The following is a 22,426-nucleotide window of genomic DNA, read 5'->3' as shown; positions in this document are numbered from 1 at the left end:
CTGGGATGATAAAATATTTATGACTCGACAAGTGTTTACGTCTCTGTCTGTCTGGGTCCATTTTCAGACCTTTTAAAAAAAAAACTCAAACATGATTATCTTTCTCTAAAAAGGTTGCTGACATTTTTGTCGTAAGTGGTATGTTTAGAAGGTCATGTAACATGGCCAATGTATACAGATGTGCTTCTATTTCCACCACATCTCTCTGCTTTTCTCTGCACGCTCTCCCTTCCTCCCTCCCTCTCCCTCTCTCCCTGGCCCTATCCCCATCTACCCCCCCTCTCTTTCTTTTTCCTCCCTCTCCCAACAGACAGGTAGTATTTGCTAAGGAGATGAGCCCTTCTGTTGGTGCAGATATGTGGCAGAAGACAACGCCAACACAGCGCTAAGGCTCATTGGAAATGCTAAGCAGCCCCCTCACATCCCCCGGAGAGGAGGCTTTGCTGTTCCAAACCATCACCCTTACCTCTAATACCTTCTCCACAAACATTTGTTTAAAACAACCTCATTCGTAAAGCAAAGCTTCCTATTACATCACCTGCGATACCGAAACAGAGTTAATTCTGCCATCACGAAGGACCAAGCCAAAAACAAAATTCAGATTTCTGAACAGCAAACTGCGAAATTAGATGTTTTTGTAAAATGATGTACCACAACCCTCAGAGAGTTTCTCTACAGGGAAGAGACAAGATGCTGTCTGGTTACGCTGTTAGAATGAATGAAATGAAAGATTCTCTTTTCATATGCCCTCGCAGGAGGCAAATGAATAGAATGCTATAGGCATTTATTGTCTATGTAAAACAATGTGCACAGTGCATGAATTCCTTTTGTACTTTGTTTCAGCTGAGCACATTGGGTTTAACAGTCCTAGCTATACACATTACAGTACTTAATGTTATATTTTTGGGCTGCGGATCCAACTTTTCTGACCTATTTTTCTCTGGACTAAAGATCCCGACGCTTCTAAGCATGTGTTTTTGCTCTAATTTACGCACAGTCTCTGTTCTACTTGTAAAAATTAAAAACAGGCTACTTGTCATGCCCTGACCTTACAGATCCTTGTTATTCTCTATGTTTGGTTAGGTCAGGGTGGGATTTGGGTGGACATTCTATGTTCTCTATTTATTTGTTTTTGGCCGAGTGTGGTTCCCAATCAGAGGCAGCTGTCTTTCATGGTCTCTGATTGGGGATCATAGTTAGGCGGCCCTTTTTCCCTCCTTCAGTGTGGGATCTTGTCTTTGTTTGAGTGCATGTAGTTTGCACGACGAAGCTTTTCGTTCGTTGTATTGTTTATTGTTTTTTCTTGGTGGAACATGTAAATAAAATCATGTACGCCTACCACGCGGCACCTTGGTCTCCTTCCGACGACAAACGTTACACTACTCTGGCGAATGGGGCTCGTTTAATCAAGTTAGATCAAAGCTGAATCAATGTCTGCACAATCACATAATGATAGTATTCTACATAACAGAACGGAATATAATAGCATAGTATACCATTACATTTACACTTACATTTAAGTCATTTAGCAGACGCTCTTATCCAGAGCGACTTACAAATTGGTGCGTTCACCTTATGACATCCAGTGGAACAGTCACTTTACAATAGTGCATCTAAATCTTAAAGGGGGGGGGTGAGAGGGAATACTTATCCTATCCTAGGTATTCCTTAAAGAGGTGGGGTTTCAGGTGTCTCCGGAAGGTGGTGATTGACTCCGCTGTCCTGGCGTCGTGAGGGAGTTTGTTCCACCATTGGGGGGCCAGAGCAGCGAACAGTTTTGACTGGGCTGAGCGGGAGCTGTACTTCCTCAGTGGTAGGGAGGCGAGCAGGCCAGAGGTGGATGAACGCAGTGCCCTTGTTTGGGTGTAGGGCCTGATCAGAGCCTGGAGGTACTGAGGTGCCGTTCCCCTCACAGCTCCGTAGGCAAGCACCTTACTGTATGACAAAAACCCCTCTCATGTGGCCAAAACTCAACAGGCAAAATACACAGGTAGGCCACTAGGCAAAATACACAGGAAGGCCACTAGGCAAAATACACAGGTAGGCCACTAGGCAAAATACACAGGTAGGCCACTAGGCAAAATACACAGGTAGGCCACTAGGCAAAATACACAGGTAGGCCACTAGGCAAAATACACAGGTAGGCCACTAGGCAAAATACACAGGTAGGCCACTAGGCAAAATACACAGGTAGGCCACTAGGCAAAATACACAGGTAGGCCACTAGGCAAAATACACAGGTAGGCCACTAGGCAAAATACACAGGTAGGCCACTAGGCAAAATACACAGGAAGGCTATGCTACTTTGTTAACACCATATGCTTTAAAATCCGTTCACTGCACATAATTTAGAACAACACTGTAGGCTACTTCCAAACAACACAGTGTAACTCAAGAAGATCTAAATGCATATCCTCATAAAACTGAGATCAAATGGTTGGTATGCAGATGCTGCATGGACGTATCACCGGGAAATGTTGAATAATCATCACTCAAGATTGACAGTGAGAAATGTGAAGGGAACGAGAGCACACAGGTTTGTGCTGAAAATAGAGGTAAAGAAACACATGCTGAAACACGTGATATGCGCAAAAGCTTCAGGTCCGAGAAAAGTCGGCTCCGCAGCCACTGCCTTTTGTGTTTTTACAGGACTGCAGTAGTCAAATCAAGGTCATATTTATAAGATACCAAAACATCATTGCAAACCTTTTTGCTATGTTATGCCCTAATATATACAACCCAGCCCTCACCAAAGTTGGGCTGTTTGTTCCTCCCGGGCCGTGCTGACTCCATGCCGTCTTCAGACTGCACCTCCAGTAGGTAGGATCCCTGTGCCTCGCGGTCAAAAACCGCCTCTGTATAGATGGAGCCTAGCTCTGGATCCACACGAAACAGACGGTGGTCCCCACTACTGTCACTCAGGAGGGTGTAGGTGATCTATAGGACAGGGACAGAGTACAGTTAATTACGGTATCCATATTAGGAGATTTCTGACTTCTGTACGGCATCCATATTAGGAAGTCAACACATTACATAAATTGGACAACTTCCTAATATGGAATCCGTAAAGGATCATTCTATCACATCCATGTGGTCACTGTAACAGATGGAATCACCAACGATAAACGGTGAGGGGCAGTAATTGTTCTATGTATGAGTCACATGACTGTTCATAGAGACTAGAGTCACTGCAAACACTATCATTATAGTGTTGCATAGCTTCACAGTTGTACGGTCAAAGCCCCACAGGCAGAATAACACATAATCCCAACCGCTTGACCACCAACTATGTGATGCTAAGTTATGGACGGGTCAATGGATATTTTGTTGTGTTATGTTAGATGTGGATGTGCCACTAACCTGTCCATTGAGACCCAGGTCCTTATCGTGAGCAGACACCTGGAGGACCATGGTCCCCACCTTGGCTCCCTCAGTCACTGATGCCTCATAGATGGAGGAGGTGAAGAAGGGCACATTGTCGTTCACGTCTGAGGGCCAACATATGAGAAATCCTTATTTGAAAATATATTTCTGCACCTACAATCAAAACTGTCATGAGACTATTTCAAGTTTAAAAAAGGGTTCCGTATGGAGTTTTCTCACTGAACTTTGTGCAACTGGATGTATAAAATTACAGCTTTCAAAGAATACGATATATAAAGCTGAGAAGAAGAAAAAGATGAGTCATGAATCAATGTCTATTGAAGACAATAGTGAATGCTTACAGTTCACCCAGGGGCGGCTCTAACTTCCTCTTAAGTCAAATGTTCACTAAGTCTCCCACTGACATCCATGCAAAAAATTTGACATAAGTGGAAGTTAGGATTTGCCCCCTTGTGATGGGGTGTTTGCAGGGTGTCTGAACTGAGACCTACCTGTGACGTTGACATAGATGGTGGTGAATGCAGCCAGTGGTACTGCCGCCACGTTCTGAGCCCGCACCCTCAGGGAGAAACTGGGTGTGGTCTCATAGTCCAGCGGCTCCGACACCAGGATGGAGGCAGAGCCGTCCTCGCGGTTGGGCGACAGGTAGAACCGCACAGGCATGTTAGTCTCCGGGACCACGCCCTCCTCCAGGTTGTAAGTCACCCTGGGGTCGCCTAGCAACGAGGTTGCTTTGATCGTCTGATGTAAACGGAGAGTAAACAATATTTTTTGCGAGGGAATTACGACAAAAACATTCAATGGGATTTTCTGTATAATATTACATTTATTCAGTTGTTGAGTAAATTCAATTATAAATTACAGCAGGTTGGTCAAGTCAATTAGTGCTCCTTGACTAAATCTGAGCCTGCAATTTAAAAATTCCTCAAATATTTTCCAAACGCTTGAGTAACGTGTGTGCAGCCAGCAAACCGAATGGTCAAAACAAAGACACCCCGAAAGTCCATAATGGGATAGACTTCCCATGCCACCCAGGCTGGTACCCGGACTGTTCCACGCACCACGATGGAAGTGTCCCTGGCTGTGTTCTCTGGGATGACCACGCTGTAGCTGTCCTTTTCCCACTGCGGGGGCTGGTTCTTCACATTGGTAATGGTGACAGACAGCTCCACAGATGTGCTGCGATTCCCCCCATCCGTGGCAACTACTTCCCGTGTGATGTAGGACCTCTGCCATCAAAACAATAGCGAGAGAATAAGATCTGGTTACTGCTAACCCTAACCGTAAGCCTTAATCCCTACACCCCCCCCCCAACCCTCATTACCTTAACCAGTTTAAATGTCAACCTCAATGGGGTAGGGACATCCCAGGGATAGTCCCGGATAGCAAGGACCAATACGTTTCTGTCTAATATGGTTAATTTAAGCCTGATATATTTCAGTAAGTTAATGACACGGTATTTTACACAGCTCTATCACCCTGCACTGATGATATCTACTGGGATTGAGCAAGAGGCTGGTTGAATGGCTGGTTAACCAACCTGTGATATGGGGTCGTTGACTGGCTGGTTGACTAGCTGGTTGACTAGCTGGTTGGCTGACCTGTGATTTGGGATGGTTGACTAACTGGTTGACTGACTCGTTGACTGACCTGTGATTTGGGATGGTTGACTAACTGGTTGACTAACTGGTTGGCTGACCTGTGATTTGAGATGGTTGACTAACTGGTTGACTGACTCGTTGGCTGACCTGTGATTTGGGATGGTTGACTAGCTGGTTGACTGACTCATTGACTGACCTGTGATTTGAGATGGTTGACTAACTGGTTGACTGACCTGTGATTTGAGATGGTTGACTGGCTGGTTGGCTGACCTGTGATTTGAGATGGTTGACTAACTGGTTGACTGACCTGTGATTTGAGATGGTTGACTAGCTGTTTGGCTGACCTGTGATTTGAGATGGTTGACTAACTGGTTGGCTGACCTGTGATTTGAGATGGTTGACTAACTGGTTGACTGACTCGTTGACTGACCTGTGATACGGGCTGGTTGACTAGCTGGTTGACTGACCTGTGATTTGAGATGGTTGACTAACTGGTTGACTAACTCGTTGACTGACCTGTGATACGGGCTGGTTGACTAGCTGGTTGGCTGTCCTGTGATTTGGGATGGTTGACTAACTGGTTGACTGACCTGTGATTTGAGATGGTTGACTAACTGGTTAGCTGACCTGTGATTTGAGATGGTTGACTAACTGGTTGACTGACTCGTTGACTGACCTGTGATTTGAGATGGTTGACTAACTGGTTGACTGACTCGTTGACTGACCTGAGATTTGGGATGGTTGACTAACTGGTTGGCTGACCTGTGATTTGAGATGGTTGACTAACTGGTTGACTGACTCGTTGACTGACCTGTGATTTGGGATGGTTGACTAGCTGGTTGACTGACTCGTTGACTGACCTGTGATTTGAGATGGTTGACTAACTGGTTGACTGACCTGTGATTTGAGATGGTTGACTGGCTGGTTGGCTGACCTGTGATTTGAGATGGTTGACTAACTGGTTGACTGACCTGTGATTTGAGATGGTTGACTAGCTGGTTGGCTGACCTGTGATTTGAGATGGTTGACTAACTGGTTAGCTGACCTGTGATTTGAGATGGTTGACTAACTGGTTGACTGACTCGTTGACTGACCTGTGATACGGGCTGGTTGACTAGCTGGTTGACTGACCTGTGATTTGAGATGGTTGACTAACTGGTTGACTAACTCGTTGACTGACCTGTGATACGGGCTGGTTGACTAGCTGGTTGGCTGACCTGTGATTTGGGATGGTTGACTAACTGGTTGACTGACCTGTGATTTGAGATGGTTGACTAACTGGTTGACTGACTCGTTGACTGACCTGTGATTTGAGATGGTTGACTAGCGGTTTGGCTGACCTGTGATTTGAGATGGTTGACTAACTGGTTAGCTGACCTGTGATTTGAGATGGTTGTCTAACTGGTTGACTGACCTGTGATCTGAGATGGTTGTCTAACTGGTTGACTGACCTGTGATTTGAGATGGTTGACTAGCTGGTTGGCTGACCTGTGATTTGAGATGGTTGACTAACTGGTTAGCTGACCTGTGATTTGAGATGGTTGACTAACTGGTTGACTGACTCGTTGACTGACCTGTGATTTGAGATGGTTGACTAACTGGTTGGCTGACTCGTTGACTGACCTGCGATTTGGGATGGTTGACTAACTGGTTGGCTAACCTGTGATTTGGGAAGGTTGACTAACTGGTTGGCTGACCTGTGATTTGAGATGGTTGACTAACTGGTTGGCTGACCTGTGATTTGAGATGGTTGACTAACTGGTTGACTGACCTGTGATTTGAGATGGTTGACTAACTGGTTGACTGACTCGTTGACTGACCTGTGATTTGGGATGGTCGACTAACTGGTTGGCTGACCTGTGATTTGGGATGGTTGACTAACTGGTTGACTGATCTGTGATTTGGGATGGTTGACTAACTGGTTGACTGACCTGTGATTTGAGATGGTTGACTAACTGGTTGACTGACTCGTTGACTGATCTGTGATTTGGGATGGTTGACTAACTGGTTGGCTGACCTGTGATTTGGGATGGTTGACTAACTGGTTGACTGATCTGTGATTTGGGATGGTTGACTAACTGGTTGGCTGACCTGTGATTTGAGATGGTTGACTAACTGGTTGACTGACTCGTTGACTGACCTGTGATTTGGGATGGTTGACTAACTGGTTGACTGATCTGTGATTTGGGATGGTTGACTAACTGGTTGGCTGACCTGTGATTTGAGATGGTTGACTAACTGGTTGACTGACTCGTTGACTGACCTGTGATTTGGGATGGTTGACTAACTGGTTGGCTGACCTGTGATTTGAGATGGTTGACTAACTGGTTGACTGACCTGTGATTTGAGATGGTTGACTAGCTGTTTGGCTGACCTGTGATTTGAGATGGTTGACTAACTGGTTAGCTGACCTGTGATTTGAGATGGTTGACTAACTGGTTGACTGACTCGTTGACTGACCTGTGATACGGGCTGGTTGACTAGCTGGTTGACTGACCTGTGATTTGAGATGGTTGACTAACTGGTTGACTAACTCGTTGACTGACCTGTGATACGGGCTGGTTGACTAGCTGGTTGGCTGTCCTGTGATTTGGGATGGTTGACTAACTGGTTGACTGACCTGTGATTTGAGATGGTTGACTAACTGGTTAGCTGACCTGTGATTTGAGATGGTTGACTAACTGGTTGACTGACTCGTTGACTGACCTGTGATTTGAGATGGTTGACTAACTGGTTGACTGACTCGTTGACTGACCTGAGATTTGGGATGGTTGACTAACTGGTTGGCTGACCTGTGATTTGAGATGGTTGACTAACTGGTTGACTGACTCGTTGACTGACCTGTGATTTGGGATGGTTGACTAGCTGGTTGACTGACTCGTTGACTGACCTGTGATTTGAGATGGTTGACTAACTGGTTGACTGACCTGTGATTTGAGATGGTTGACTGGCTGGTTGGCTGACCTGTGATTTGAGATGGTTGACTAACTGGTTGACTGACCTGTGATTTGAGATGGTTGACTAGCTGGTTGGCTGACCTGTGATTTGAGATGGTTGACTAACTGGTTAGCTGACCTGTGATTTGAGATGGTTGACTAACTGGTTGACTGACTCGTTGACTGACCTGTGATACGGGCTGGTTGACTAGCTGGTTGACTGACCTGTGATTTGAGATGGTTGACTAACTGGTTGACTAACTCGTTGACTGACCTGTGATACGGGCTGGTTGACTAGCTGGTTGGCTGACCTGTGATTTGGGATGGTTGACTAACTGGTTGACTGACCTGTGATTTGAGATGGTTGACTAACTGGTTGACTGACTCGTTGACTGACCTGTGATTTGAGATGGTTGACTAGCTGGTTTGGCTGACCTGTGATTTGAGATGGTTGACTAACTGGTTAGCTGACCTGTGATTTGAGATGGTTGTCTAACTGGTTGACTGACCTGTGATCTGAGATGGTTGTCTAACTGGTTGACTGACCTGTGATTTGAGATGGTTGACTAGCTGGTTGGCTGACCTGTGATTTGAGATGGTTGACTAACTGGTTAGCTGACCTGTGATTTGAGATGGTTGACTAACTGGTTGACTGACTCGTTGACTGACCTGTGATTTGAGATGGTTGACTAACTGGTTGGCTGACTCGTTGACTGACCTGCGATTTGGGATGGTTGACTAACTGGTTGGCTAACCTGTGATTTGGGAAGGTTGACTAACTGGTTGGCTGACCTGTGATTTGAGATGGTTGACTAACTGGTTGGCTGACCTGTGATTTGAGATGGTTGACTAACTGGTTGACTGACCTGTGATTTGAGATGGTTGACTAACTGGTTGACTGACTCGTTGACTGACCTGTGATTTGGGATGGTCGACTAACTGGTTGGCTGACCTGTGATTTGGGATGGTTGACTAACTGGTTGACTGATCTGTGATTTGGGATGGTTGACTAACTGGTTGACTGACCTGTGATTTGAGATGGTTGACTAACTGGTTGACTGACTCGTTGACTGATCTGTGATTTGGGATGGTTGACTAACTGGTTGGCTGACCTGTGATTTGGGATGGTTGACTAACTGGTTGACTGATCTGTGATTTGGGATGGTTGACTAACTGGTTGGCTGACCTGTGATTTGAGATGGTTGACTAACTGGTTGACTGACTCGTTGACTGACCTGTGATTTGGGATGGTTGACTAACTGGTTGACTGATCTGTGATTTGGGATGGTTGACTAACTGGTTGGCTGACCTGTGATTTGAGATGGTTGACTAACTGGTTGACTGACTCGTTGACTGACCTGTGATTTGAGATGGTTGACTGGCTGGTTGGCTGACCTGTGATTTGAGATGGTTGACTAACTGGTTGACTGACCTGTGATTTGAGATGGTTGACTAGCTGTTTGGCTGACCTGTGATTTGAGATGGTTGACTAACTGGTTAGCTGACCTGTGATTTGAGATGGTTGACTAACTGGTTGACTGACTCGTTGACTGACCTGTGATACGGGCTGGTTGACTAGCTGGTTGACTGACCTGTGATTTGAGATGGTTGACTAACTGGTTGACTAACTCGTTGACTGACCTGTGATACGGGCTGGTTGACTAGCTGGTTGGCTGTCCTGTGATTTGAGATGGTTGACTAACTGGTTGACTGACCTGTGATTTGAGATGGTTGACTAACTGGTTAGCTGACCTGTGATTTGAGATGGTTGACTAACTGGTTGACTGACTCGTTGACTGACCTGTGATTTGAGATGGTTGACTAACTGGTTGACTGACTCGTTGACTGACCTGTGATTTGGGATGGTTGACTAACTGGTTGGCTGACCTGTGATTTGAGATGGTTGACTAACTGGTTGACTGACTCGTTGACTGACCTGTGATTTGGGATGGTTGACTAGCTGGTTGACTGACTCGTTGACTGACCTGTGATTTGAGATGGTTGACTAACTGGTTGACTGACCTGTGATTTGAGATGGTTGACTGGCTGGTTGGCTGACCTGTGATTTGAGATGGTTGACTAACTGGTTGACTGACCTGTGATTTGAGATGGTTGACTAGCTGGTTGGCTGACCTGTGATTTGAGATGGTTGACTAACTGGTTGACTGACTCGTTGACTGACCTGTGATTTGAGATGGTTGACTAACTGGTTGACTGACTCGTTGACTGACCTGTGATTTGGGATGGTTGACTAACTGGTTGGCTGACCTGTGATTTGAGATGGTTGACTAACTGGTTGACTGACTCGTTGACTGACCTGTGATTTGGGATGGTTGACTAGCTGGTTGACTGACTCGTTGACTGACCTGTGATTTGAGATGGTTGACTAGCTGGTTGGCTGACCTGTGATTTGAGATGGTTGACTAACTGGTTAGCTGACCTGTGATTTGAGATGGTTGTCTAACTGGTTGACTGACCTGTGATTTGAGATGGTTGACTAACTGGTTGACTGACTCGTTGACTGATCTGTGATTTGGGATGGTTGACTAACTGGTTGGCTGACCTGTGATTTGGGATGGTTGACTAACTGGTTGACTGATCTGTGATTTGGGATGGTTGACTAACTGGTTGGCTGACCTGTGATTTGAGATGGTTGACTAACTGGTTGACTGACTCGTTGACTGACCTGTGATTTGGGATGGTTGACTAACTGGTTGACTGATCTGTGATTTGGGATGGTTGACTAACTGTTTGGCTGACCTGTGATTTGAGATGGTTGACTAACTGGTTGACTGACTCGTTGACTGACCTGTGATTTGAGATGGTTGACTGGCTGGTTGGCTGACCTGTGATTTGAGATGGTTGACTAACTGGTTGACTGACCTGTGATTTGAGATGGTTGACTAGCTGTTTGGCTGACCTGTGATTTGAGATGGTTGACTAACTGGTTAGCTGACCTGTGATTTGAGATGGTTGACTAACTGGTTGACTGACTCGTTGACTGACCTGTGATACGGGCTGGTTGACTAGCTGGTTGACTGACCTGTGATTTGAGATGGTTGACTAACTGGTTGACTAACTCGTTGACTGACCTGTGATACGGGCTGGTTGACTAGCTGGTTGGCTGTCCTGTGATTTGAGATGGTTGACTAACTGGTTGACTGACCTGTGATTTGAGATGGTTGACTGGCTGGTTGGCTGACCTGTGATTTGAGATGGTTGACTAACTGGTTAGCTGACCTGTGATTTGAGATGGTTGACTAACTGGTTGACTGACTCGTTGACTGACCTGTGATACGGGCTGGTTGACTAGCTGGTTGACTGACCTGTGATTTGAGATGGTTGACTAACTGGTTGACTAACTCGTTGACTGACCTGTGATACGGGCTGGTTGACTAGCTGGTTGGCTGACCTGTGATTTGAGATGGTTGACTAACTGGTTAGCTGACCTGTGATTTGAGATGGTTAACTAACTGGTTGACTGACTCGTTGACTGACCTGTGATTTGAGATGGTTGACTAACTGGTTGGCTGACTCGTTGACTGACCTGATTTGGGATGGTTGACTAACTGGTTGGCTAACCTGTGATTTGGGAAGGTTGACTAACTGGTTGGCTGACCTGTGATTTGAGATGGTTGACTAACTGGTTGGCTGACCTGTGATTTGAGATGGTTGACTAACTGGTTGACTGACCTGTGATTTGAGATGGTTGACTAACTGGTTGACTGACTCGTTGACTGACCTGTGATTTGGGATGGTGACTAACTGGTTGGCTGACCTGTGATTTGGGATGGTTGACTAACTGGTTGACTGATCTGTGATTTGGGATGGTTGACTAACTGGTTGACTGACCTGTGATTTGAGATGGTTGACTAACTGGTTGACTGACTCGTTGACTGATCTGTGATTTGGGATGGTTGACTAACTGGTTGGCTGACCTGTGATTTGGGATGGTTGACTAACTGGTTGACTGATCTGTGATTTGGGATGGTTGACTAACTGGTTGGCTGACCTGTGATTTGAGATGGTTGACTAACTGGTTGACTGACTCGTTGACTGACCTGTGATTTGGGATGGTTGACTAACTGGTTGACTGATCTGTGATTTGGGATGGTTGACTAACTGGTTGGCTGACCTGTGATTTGAGATGGTTGACTAACTGGTTGACTGACTCGTTGACTGACCTGTGATTTGAGATGGTTGACTGGCTGTTTGGCTGACCTGTGATTTGAGATGGTTGACTAACTGGTTGACTGACCTGTGATTTGAGATGGTTGACTAGCTGTTTGGCTGACCAGTGATTTGAGATGGTTGACTAACTGGTTAGCTGACCTGTGATTTGAGATGGTTGACTAACTGGTTGACTGACTCGTTGACTGACCTGTGATACGGGCTGGTTGACTAGCTGGTTGACTGACCTGTGATTTGAGATGGTTGACTAACTGGTTGACTAACTCGTTGACTGACCTGTGATACGGGCTGGTTGACTAGCTGGTTGGCTGTCCTGTGATTTGAGATGGTTGACTAACTGGTTGACTGACCTGTGATTTGAGATGGTTGACTAACTGGTTAGCTGACCTGTGATTTGAGATGGTTGACTAACTGGTTGACTGACTCGTTGACTGACCTGTGATTTGAGATGGTTGACTAACTGGTTGACTGACTCGTTGACTGACCTGTGATTTGGGATGGTTGACTAACTGGTTGGCTGACCTGTGATTTGAGATGGTTGACTAACTGGTTGACTGACTCGTTGACTGACCTGTGATTTGGGATGGTTGACTAGCTGGTTGACTGACTCGTTGACTGACCTGTGATTTGAGATGGTTGACTAACTGGTTGACTGACCTGTGATTTGAGATGGTTGACTGGCTGGTTGGCTGACCTGTGATTTGAGATGGTTGACTAACTGGTTGACTGACCTGTGATTTGAGATGGTTGACTACTGGTTGGCTGACCTGTGATTTGAGATGGTTGACTAACTGGTTGACTGACTCGTTGACTGACCTGTGATTTGAGATGGTTGACTAACTGGTTGACTGACTCGTTGACTGACCTGTGATTTGGGATGGTTGACTAACTGGTTGGCTGACCTGTGATTTGAGATGGTTGACTAACTGGTTGACTGACTCGTTGACTGACCTGTGATTTGGGATGGTTGACTAGCTGGTTGACTGACTCGTTGACTGACTAACTGGTTGACCTGTGATTTGAGATGGTTGACTAGCTGGTTGGCTGACCTGTGATTTGAGATGGTTGACTAACTGGTTAGCTGACCTGTGATTTGAGATGGTTGACTAACTGGTTGACTGACTCGTTGACTGATCTGTGATTTGGGATGGTTGACTAACTGGTTGGCTGACCTGTGATTTGGGATGGTTGACTAACTGGTTGACTGATCTGTGATTTGGGATGGTTGACTAACTGGTTGGCTGACCTGTGATTTGAGATGGTTGACTAACTGGTTGACTGACTCGTTGACTGACCTGTGATTTGGGATGGTTGACTAACTGGTTGACTGATCTGTGATTTGGGATGGTTGACTAACTGGTTGGCTGACCTGTGATTTGAGATGGTTGACTAACTGGTTGACTGACTCGTTGACTGACCTGTGATTTGAGATGGTTGACTGGCTGGTTGGCTGACCTGTGATTTGAGATGGTTGACTAACTGGTTGACTGACCTGTGATTTGAGATGGTTGACTAGCTGTTTGGCTGACCTGTGATTTGAGATGGTTGACTAACTGGTTAGCTGACCTGTGATTTGAGATGGTTGACTAACTGGTTGACTGACTCGTTGACTGACCTGTGATACGGGCTGGTTGACTAGCTGGTTGACTGACCTGTGATTTGAGATGGTTGACTAACTGGTTGACTAACTCGTTGACTGACCTGTGATACGGGCTGGTTGACTAGCTGGTTGGCTGTCCTGTGATTTGAGATGGTTGACTAACTGGTTGACTGACCTGTGATTTGAGATGGTTGACTAACTGGTTAGCTGACCTGTGATTTGAGATGGTTGACTAACTGGTTGACTGACCTGGGATTTGAGATGGTTGACTAGCTGGTTGGCTGACCTGTGATTTGAGATGGTTGACTAACTGGTTGACTGACTCGTTGACTGACCTGTGATTTGAGATGGTTGACTAACTGGTTGACTGACTCGTTGACTGACCTGTGATTTGGGATGGTTGACTAACTGGTTGGCTGACCTGTGATTTGAGATGGTTGACTAACTGGTTGACTGGTTGACTGACCTGTGATTTGGGATGGTTGACTAGCTGGTTGACTGACTCGTTGACTGACCTGTGATTTGAGATGGTTGACTAGCTGGTTGGCTGACCTGTGATTTGAGATGGTTGACTAACTGGTTAGCTGACCTGTGATTTGAGATGGTTGTCTAACTGGTTGACTGACCTGTGATTTGAGATGGTTGACTAACTGGTTGACTGACTCGTTGACTGATCTGTGATTTGGGATGGTTGACTAACTGGTTGGCTGACCTGTGATTTGGGATGGTTGACTAACTGGTTGACTGATCTGTGATTTGGGATGGTTGACTAACTGGTTGGCTGACCTGTGATTTGAGATGGTTGACTAACTGGTTGACTGACTCGTTGACTGACCTGTGATTTGGGATGGTTGACTAACTGGTTGACTAACTCGTTGACTGACCTGTGATTTGAGATGGTTGACTAACTGGTTGACTAACTCGTTGACTGACCTGTGATACGGGCTGGTTGACTAGCTGGTTGGCTGTCCTGTGATTTGAGATGGTTGACTAACTGGTTGACTGACCTGTGATTTGAGATGGTTGACTAACTGGTTAGCTGACCTGTGATTTGAGATGGTTGACTAACTGGTTGACTGACTCGTTGACTGACCTGTGATTTGAGATGGTTGACTAACTGGTTGACTGACCGTTGACTGACCTGTGATTTGGGATGGTTGACTAACTGGTTGGCTGACCTGTGATTTGAGATGGTTGACTAACTGGTTGACTGACTCGTTGACTGACCTGTGATTTGGGATGGTTGACTAGCTGGTTGACTGACTCGTTGACTGACCTGTGATTTGAGATGGTTGACTAACTGGTTGACTGACCTGTGATTTGAGATGGTTGACTGGCTGGTTGGCTGACCTGTGATTTGAGATGGTTGACTAACTGGTTGACTGACCTGTGATTTGAGATGGTTGACTAGCTGGTTGGCTGACCTGTGATTTGAGATGGTTGACTAACTGGTTGACTGACTCGTTGACTGACCTGTGATTTGAGATGGTTGACTAACTGGTTGACTGACTCGTTGACTGACCTGTGATTTGGGATGGTTGACTAACTGGTTGGCTGACCTGTGATTTGAGATGGTTGACTAACTGGTTGACTGACTCGTTGACTGACCTGTGATTTGGGATGGTTGACTAGCTGGTTGACTGACTCGTTGACTGACCTGTGATTTGAGATGGTTGACTAGCTGGTTGGCTGACCTGTGATTTGAGATGGTTGACTAACTGGTTGACTGACCTGTGATTTGAGATGGTTGTCTAACTGGTTGACTGACCTGTGATTTGAGATGGTTGACTAACTGGTTGACTGACTCGTTGACTGATCTGTGATTTGGGATGGTTGACTAACTGGTTGGCTGACCTGTGATTTGGGATGGTTGACTAACTGGTTGACTGATCTGTGATTTGGGATGGTTGACTAACTGGTTGGCTGACCTGTGATTTGAGATGGTTGACTAACTGGTTGACTGACTCGTTGACTGACCTGTGATTTGGGATGGTTGACTAACTGGTTGACTGATCTGTGATTTGGGATGGTTGACTAACTGGTTGGCTGACCTGTGATTTGAGATGGTTGACTAACTGGTTGACTGACTCGTTGACTGACCTGTGATTTGAGATGGTTGACTGGCTGGTTGGCTGACCTGTGATTTGAGATGGTTGACTAACTGGTTGACTGACCTGTGATTTGAGATGGTTGACTAGCTGTTTGGCTGACCTGTGATTTGAGATGGTTGACTAACTGGTTAGCTGACCTGTGATTTGAGATGGTTGACTAACTGGTTGACTGACTCGTTGACTGACCTGTGATACGGGCTGGTTGACTAGCTGGTTGACTGACCTGTGATTTGAGATGGTTGACTAACTGGTTGACTAACTCGTTGACTGACCTGTGATACGGGCTGGTTGACTAGCTGGTTGGCTGTCCTGTGATTTGAGATGGTTGACTAACTGGTTGACTGACCTGTGATTTGAGATGGTTGACTGGCTGGTTGGCTGACCTGTGATTTGAGATGGTTGACTAACTGGTTGACTGACCTGTGATTTGAGATGGTTGACTAGCTGGTTGGCTGACCTGTGATTTGAGATGGTTGACTAACTGGTTGACTGACTCGTTGACTGACCTGTGATTTGAGATGGTTGACTAACTGGTTGACTGACTCGTTGACTGACCTGTGATTTGGGATGGTTGACTAACTGGTTGGCTGACCTGTGATTTGAGATGGTTGACTAACTGGTTGACTGACTCGTTGACTGACCTGTGATTTGGGATGGTTGACTAGCTGGTTGACTGACTCGTTGACTGACCTGTGATTTGAGATGGTTGACTAGCTGGTTGGCTGACCTGTGATTTGAGATGGTTGACTAACTGGTTAGCTGACCTGTGATTTGAGATGGTTGACTAACTGGTTGACTGACCTGTGATTTGAGATGGTTGACTAACTGGTTGACTGACTCGTTGACTGATCTGTGATTTGGGATGGTTGACTAACTGGTTGGCTGACCTGTGATTTGGGATGGTTGACTAACTGGTTGACTGATCTGTGATTTGGGATGGTTGACTAACTGGTTGGCTGACCTGTGATTTGAGATGGTTGACTAACTGGTTGACTGACTCGTTGACTGACCTGTGATTTGGGATGGTTGACTAACTGGTTGACTGATCTGTGATTTGGGATGGTTGACTAACTGGTTGGCTGACCTGTGATTTGAGATGGTTGACTAACTGGTTGACTGACTCGTTGACTGACCTGTGATTTGAGATGGTTGACTGGCTGGTTGGCTGACCTGTGATTTGAGATGGTTGACTAACTGGTTGACTGACCTGTGATTTGAGATGGTTGACTAGCTGTTTGGCTGACCTGTGATTTGAGATGGTTGACTAACTGGTTAGCTGACCTGTGATTTGAGATGGTTGACTAACTGGTTGACTGACTCGTTGACTGACCTGTGATTTGGCTGGTTGACTAACTGGTTGTCACTGACCTGTGATTTGAGATGGTTGACTAACTGTTTGACTAACTCGTTGACTGACCTGTGATACGGGCTGGTTGACTAGCTGGTTGGCTGTCCTGTGATTTGAGATGGTTGACTAACTGGTTGACTGACCTGTGATTTGAGATGGTTGACTGGCTGGTTGGCTGACCTGTGATTTGAGATGGTTGACTAACTGGTTAGCTGACCTGTGATTTGAGATGGTTGACTAACTGGTTGACTGACTCGTTGACTGACCTGTGATTTGAGATGGTTGACTAACTGGTTGACTTGACTGACCTGTGATTTGGGATGGTTGACTAACTGGTTGGCTGACCTGTGATTTGAGATGGTTGACTAACTGGTTGACTGACTCGTTGACTGACCTGTGATTTGGGATGGTTGACTAGCTGGTTGACTGACTCGTTGACTGACCTGTGATTTGAGATGGTTGACTAACTGGTTGACTGACCTGTGATTTGAGATGGTTGACTGGCTGGTTGGCTGACCTGTGATTTGAGATGGTTGACTAACTGGTTGACTGACCTGTGATTTGAGATGGTTGACTAGCTGGTTGGCTGACCTGTGATTTGAGATGGTTGACTAACTGGTTGACTGACTCGTTGACTGACCTGTGATTTGAGATGGTTGACTAACTGGTTGACTGACTCGTTGACTGACCTGTGATTTGGGATGGTTGACTAACTGGTTGGCTGACCTGTGATTTGAGATGGTTGACTAACTGGTTGACTGACTCGTTGACTGACCTGTGATTTGGGATGGTTGACTAGCTGGTTGACTGACTCGTTGACTGACCTGTGATTTGAGATGGTTGACTAGCTGGTTGGCTGACCTGTGATTTGAGATGGTTGACTAACTGGTTAGCTGACCTGTGATTTGAGATGGTTGTCTAACTGGTTGACTGACCTGTGATTTGAGATGGTTGACTAACTGGTTGACTGACTCGTTGACTGATCTGTGATTTGGGATGGTTGACTAACTGGTTGGCTGACCTGTGATTTGGGATGGTTGACTAACTGGTTGACTGATCTGTGATTTGGGATGGTTGACTAACTGGTTGGCTGACCTGTGATTTGAGATGGTTGACTAACTGGTTGACTGACTGTTGACTGACCTGTGATTTGGGATGGTTGACTAACTGGTTGACTGATCTGTGATTTGGGATGGTTGACTAACTGGTTGGCTGACCTGTGATTTGAGATGGTTGACTAACTGGTTGACTGACTCGTTGACTGACCTGTGATTTGAGATGGTTGACTGGCTGGTTGGCTGACCTGTGATTTGAGATGGTTGACTAACTGGTTGACTGACCTGTGATTTGAGATGGTTGACTAGCTGTTTGGCTGACCTGTGATTTGAGATGGTTGACTAACTGGTTAGCTGACCTGTGATTTGAGATGGTTGACTAACTGGTTGACTGACTCGTTGACTGACCTGTGATACGGGCTGGTTGACTAGCTGGTTGACTGACCTGTGATTTGAGATGGTTGACTAACTGGTTGACTAACTCGTTGACTGACCTGTGATACGGGCTGGTTGACTAGCTGGTTGGCTGTCCTGTGATTTGAGATGGTTGACTAACTGGTTGACTGACCTGTGATTTGAGATGGTTGACTAACTGGTTAGCTGACCTGTGATTTGAGATGGTTGACTAACTGGTTGACTGACTCGTTGACTGACCTGTGATTTGAGATGGTTGACTAACTGGTTGACTGACTCGTTGACTGACCTGTGATTTGGGATGGTTGACTAACTGGTTGGCTGACCTGTGATTTGAGATGGTTGACTAACTGGTTGACTGACTCGTTGACTGACCTGTGATTTGGGATGGTTGACTAGCTGGTTGACTGACTCGTTGACTGACCTGTGATTTGAGATGGTTGACTAACTGGTTGACTGACCTGTGATTTGAGATGGTTGACTGGCTGGTTGGCTGACCTGTGATTTGAGATGGTTGACTAACTGGTTGACTGACCTGTGATTTGAGATGGTTGACTAGCTGGTTGGCTGACCTGTGATTTGAGATGGTTGACTAACTGGTTGACTGACTCGTTGACTGACCTGTGATTTGAGATGGTTGACTAACTGGTTGACTGACTCGTTGACTGACCTGTGATTTGGGATGGTTGACTAACTGGTTGGCTGACCTGTGATTTGAGATGGTTGACTAACTGGTTGACTGACCTGTGATTTGAGATGGTTGACTAGCTGTTTGGCTGACCTGTGATTTGAGATGGTTGACTAACTGGTTAGCTGACCTGTGATTTGAGATGGTTGACTAACTGGTTGACTGACTCGTTGACTGACCTGTGATACGGGCTGGTTGACTAGCTGGTTGACTGACCTGTGATTTGAGATGGTTGACTAACTGTTTGACTAACTCGTTGACTGACCTGTGATACGGGCTGGTTGACTAGCTGGTTGGCTGTCCTGTGATTTGAGATGGTTGACTAACTGGTTGACTGACCTGTGATTTGAGATGGTTGACTAACTGGTTAGCTGACCTGTGATTTGAGATGGTTGACTAACTGGTTGACTGACTCGTTGACTGACCTGTGATTTGAGATGGTTGACTAACTGGTTGACTGACTCGTTGACTGACCTGTGATTTGGGATGGTTGACTAGCTGGTTGACTGACTCGTTGACTGACCTGTGATTTGAGATGGTTGACTAACTGGTTGACTGACCTGTGATTTGAGATGGTTGACTGGCTGGTTGGCTGACCTGTGATTTGAGATGGTTGACTAACTGGTTGACTGACCTGTGATTTGAGATGGTTGACTAAGCTGGTTGGCTGACCTGTGATTTGAGATGGTTGACTAACTGGTTGACTGACTCGTTGACTGACCTGTGATTTGAGATGGTTGACTAACTGGTTGACTGACTCGTTGACTGACCTGTGATTTGGGATGGTTGACTAACTGGTTGGCTGACCTGTGATTTGAGATGGTTGACTAACTGGTTGACTGACTCGTTGACTGACCTGTGATTTGGGATGGTTGACTAGCTGGTTGACTGACTCGTTGACTGACCTGTGATTTGAGATGGTTGACTAGCTGGTTGGCTGACCTGTGATTTGAGATGGTTGACTAACTGGTTAGCTGACCTGTGATTTGAGATGGTTGTCTAACTGGTTGACTGACCTGTGATTTGAGATGGTTGACTAACTGGTTGACTGACTCGTTGACTGATCTGTGATTTGGGATGGTTGACTAACTGGTTGGCTGACCTGTGATTTGGGATGGTTGACTAACTGGTTGACTGATCTGTGATTTGGGATGGTTGACTAACTGGTTGGCTGACCTGTGATTTGAGATGGTTGACTAACTGGTTGACTGACTCGTTGACTGACCTGTGATTTGGGATGGTTGACTAACTGGTTGACTGATCTGTGATTTGGGATGGTTGACTAACTGGTTGGCTGACCTGTGATTTGAGATGGTTGACTAACTGGTTGACTGACTCGTTGACTGACCTGTGATTTGAGATGGTTGACTGGCTGGTTGGCTGACCTGTGATTTGAGATGGTTGACTAACTGGTTGACTGACCTGTGATTTGAGATGGTTGACTAGCTGTTTGGCTGACCTGTGATTTGAGATGGTTGACTAACTGGTTAGCTGACCTGTGATTTGAGATGGTTGACTAACTGGTTGACTGACTCGTTGACTGACCTGTGATACGGGCTGGTTGACTAGCTGGTTGACTGACCTGTGATTTGAGATGGTTGACTAACTGGTTGACTAACTCGTTGACTGACCTGTGATACGGGCTGGTTGACTAGCTGGTTGGCTGTCCTGTGATTTGAGATGGTTGACTAACTGGTTGACTGACCTGTGATTTGAGATGGTTGACTAACTGGTTAGCTGACCTGTGATTTGAGATGGTTGACTAACTGGTTGACTGACGTTGACTGACCTGTGATTTGAGATGGTTGACTAACTGGTTGACTGACTCGTTGACTGACCTGTGATTTGGGATGGTTGACTAACTGGTTGGCTGACCTGTGATTTGAGATGGTTGACTAACTGGTTGACTGACTCGTTGACTGACCTGTGATTTGGGATGGTTGACTAGCTGGTTGACTGACTCGTTGACTGACCTGTGATTTGAGATGGTTGACTAACTGGTTGACTGACCTGTGATTTGAGATGGTTGACTGGCTGGTTGGCTGACCTGTGATTTGAGATGGTTGACTAACTGGTTGACTGACCTGTGATTTGAGATGGTTGACTAGCTGGTTGGCTGACCTGTGATTTGAGATGGTTGACTAACTGGTTGACTGACTCGTTGACTGACCTGTGATTTGAGATGGTTGACTAACTGGTTGACTGACTCGTTGACTGACCTGTGATTTGGGATGGTTGACTAACTGGTTGGCTGACCTGTGATTTGAGATGGTTGACTAACTGGTTGACTGACTCGTTGACTGACCTGTGATTTGGGATGGTTGACTAGCTGGTTGACTGGTTGACTGACCTGTGATTTGAGATGGTTGACTAACTGGTTGACTGACCTGTGATTTGAGATGGTTGACTGGCTGGTTGGCTGACCTGTGATTTGAGATGGTTGACTAACTGGTTGACTGACCTGTGATTTGAGATGGTTGACTAGCTGGTTGGCTGACCTGTGATTTGAGATGGTTGACTAACTGGTTAGCTGACCTGTGATTTGAGATGGTTGACTAACTGGTTGACTGACTCGTTGACTGACCTGTGATACGGGCTGGTTGACTAGCTGGTTGACTGACCTGTGATTTGAGATGGTTGACTAACTGGTTGACTAACTCGTTGACTGACCTGTGATACGGGCTGGTTGACTAGCTGGTTGGCTGACCTGTGATTTGGGATGGTTGACTAACTGGTTGACTGACCTGTGATTTGAGATGGTTGAATAACTGGTTGACTGACTCGTTGACTGACCTGTGATTTGAGATGGTTGACTAGCTGGTTGGCTGACCTGTGATTTGAGATGGTTGACTAACTGGTTAGCTGACCTGTGATTTGAGATGGTTGTCTAACTGGTTGACTGACCTCTGATTTCAGATGGTTGACTAGCTGGTTGGCTGACCTGTGATTTGAGATGGTTGACTAACTGGTTAGCTGACCTGTGATTTGAGATGGTTGACTAACTGGTTGACTGACTCGTTGACTGACTTGTGATTTGAGATGGTTGACTAACTGGTTGGCTGACTCGTTGACTGACCTGTGATTTGGGATGGTTGACT

At 45.9% G+C, this 22,426-nt stretch overlaps 1 protein-coding gene across 1 annotated transcript in view; it reads right to left on the bottom strand.

Annotated features, from left to right (window-relative positions):
* LOC123990241 (neural-cadherin-like) overlaps window positions 1–22,426 on the bottom strand; it is a 163,424-nt gene that overhangs the window by 55,154 nt on the left and 85,844 nt on the right. Inside the window, 4 exon segments of the mRNA XM_046290823.1 lie at window positions 2,751–2,937; window positions 3,361–3,488; window positions 3,876–4,125; window positions 4,446–4,613. Of these exon segments, the coding sequence (XP_046146779.1) occupies window positions 2,751–2,937; window positions 3,361–3,488; window positions 3,876–4,125; window positions 4,446–4,613 (733 nt within the window).

Source organism: Oncorhynchus gorbuscha, linkage group LG02 (assembly GCF_021184085.1).
Source record: "Oncorhynchus gorbuscha isolate QuinsamMale2020 ecotype Even-year linkage group LG02, OgorEven_v1.0, whole genome shotgun sequence".
NCBI lineage: Eukaryota > Metazoa > Chordata > Actinopteri > Salmoniformes > Salmonidae > Oncorhynchus > Oncorhynchus gorbuscha.
The sequence above is the reverse complement of the archived record's forward strand: the minus strand, read 5'-3'. Positions and strand labels throughout refer to the sequence as shown.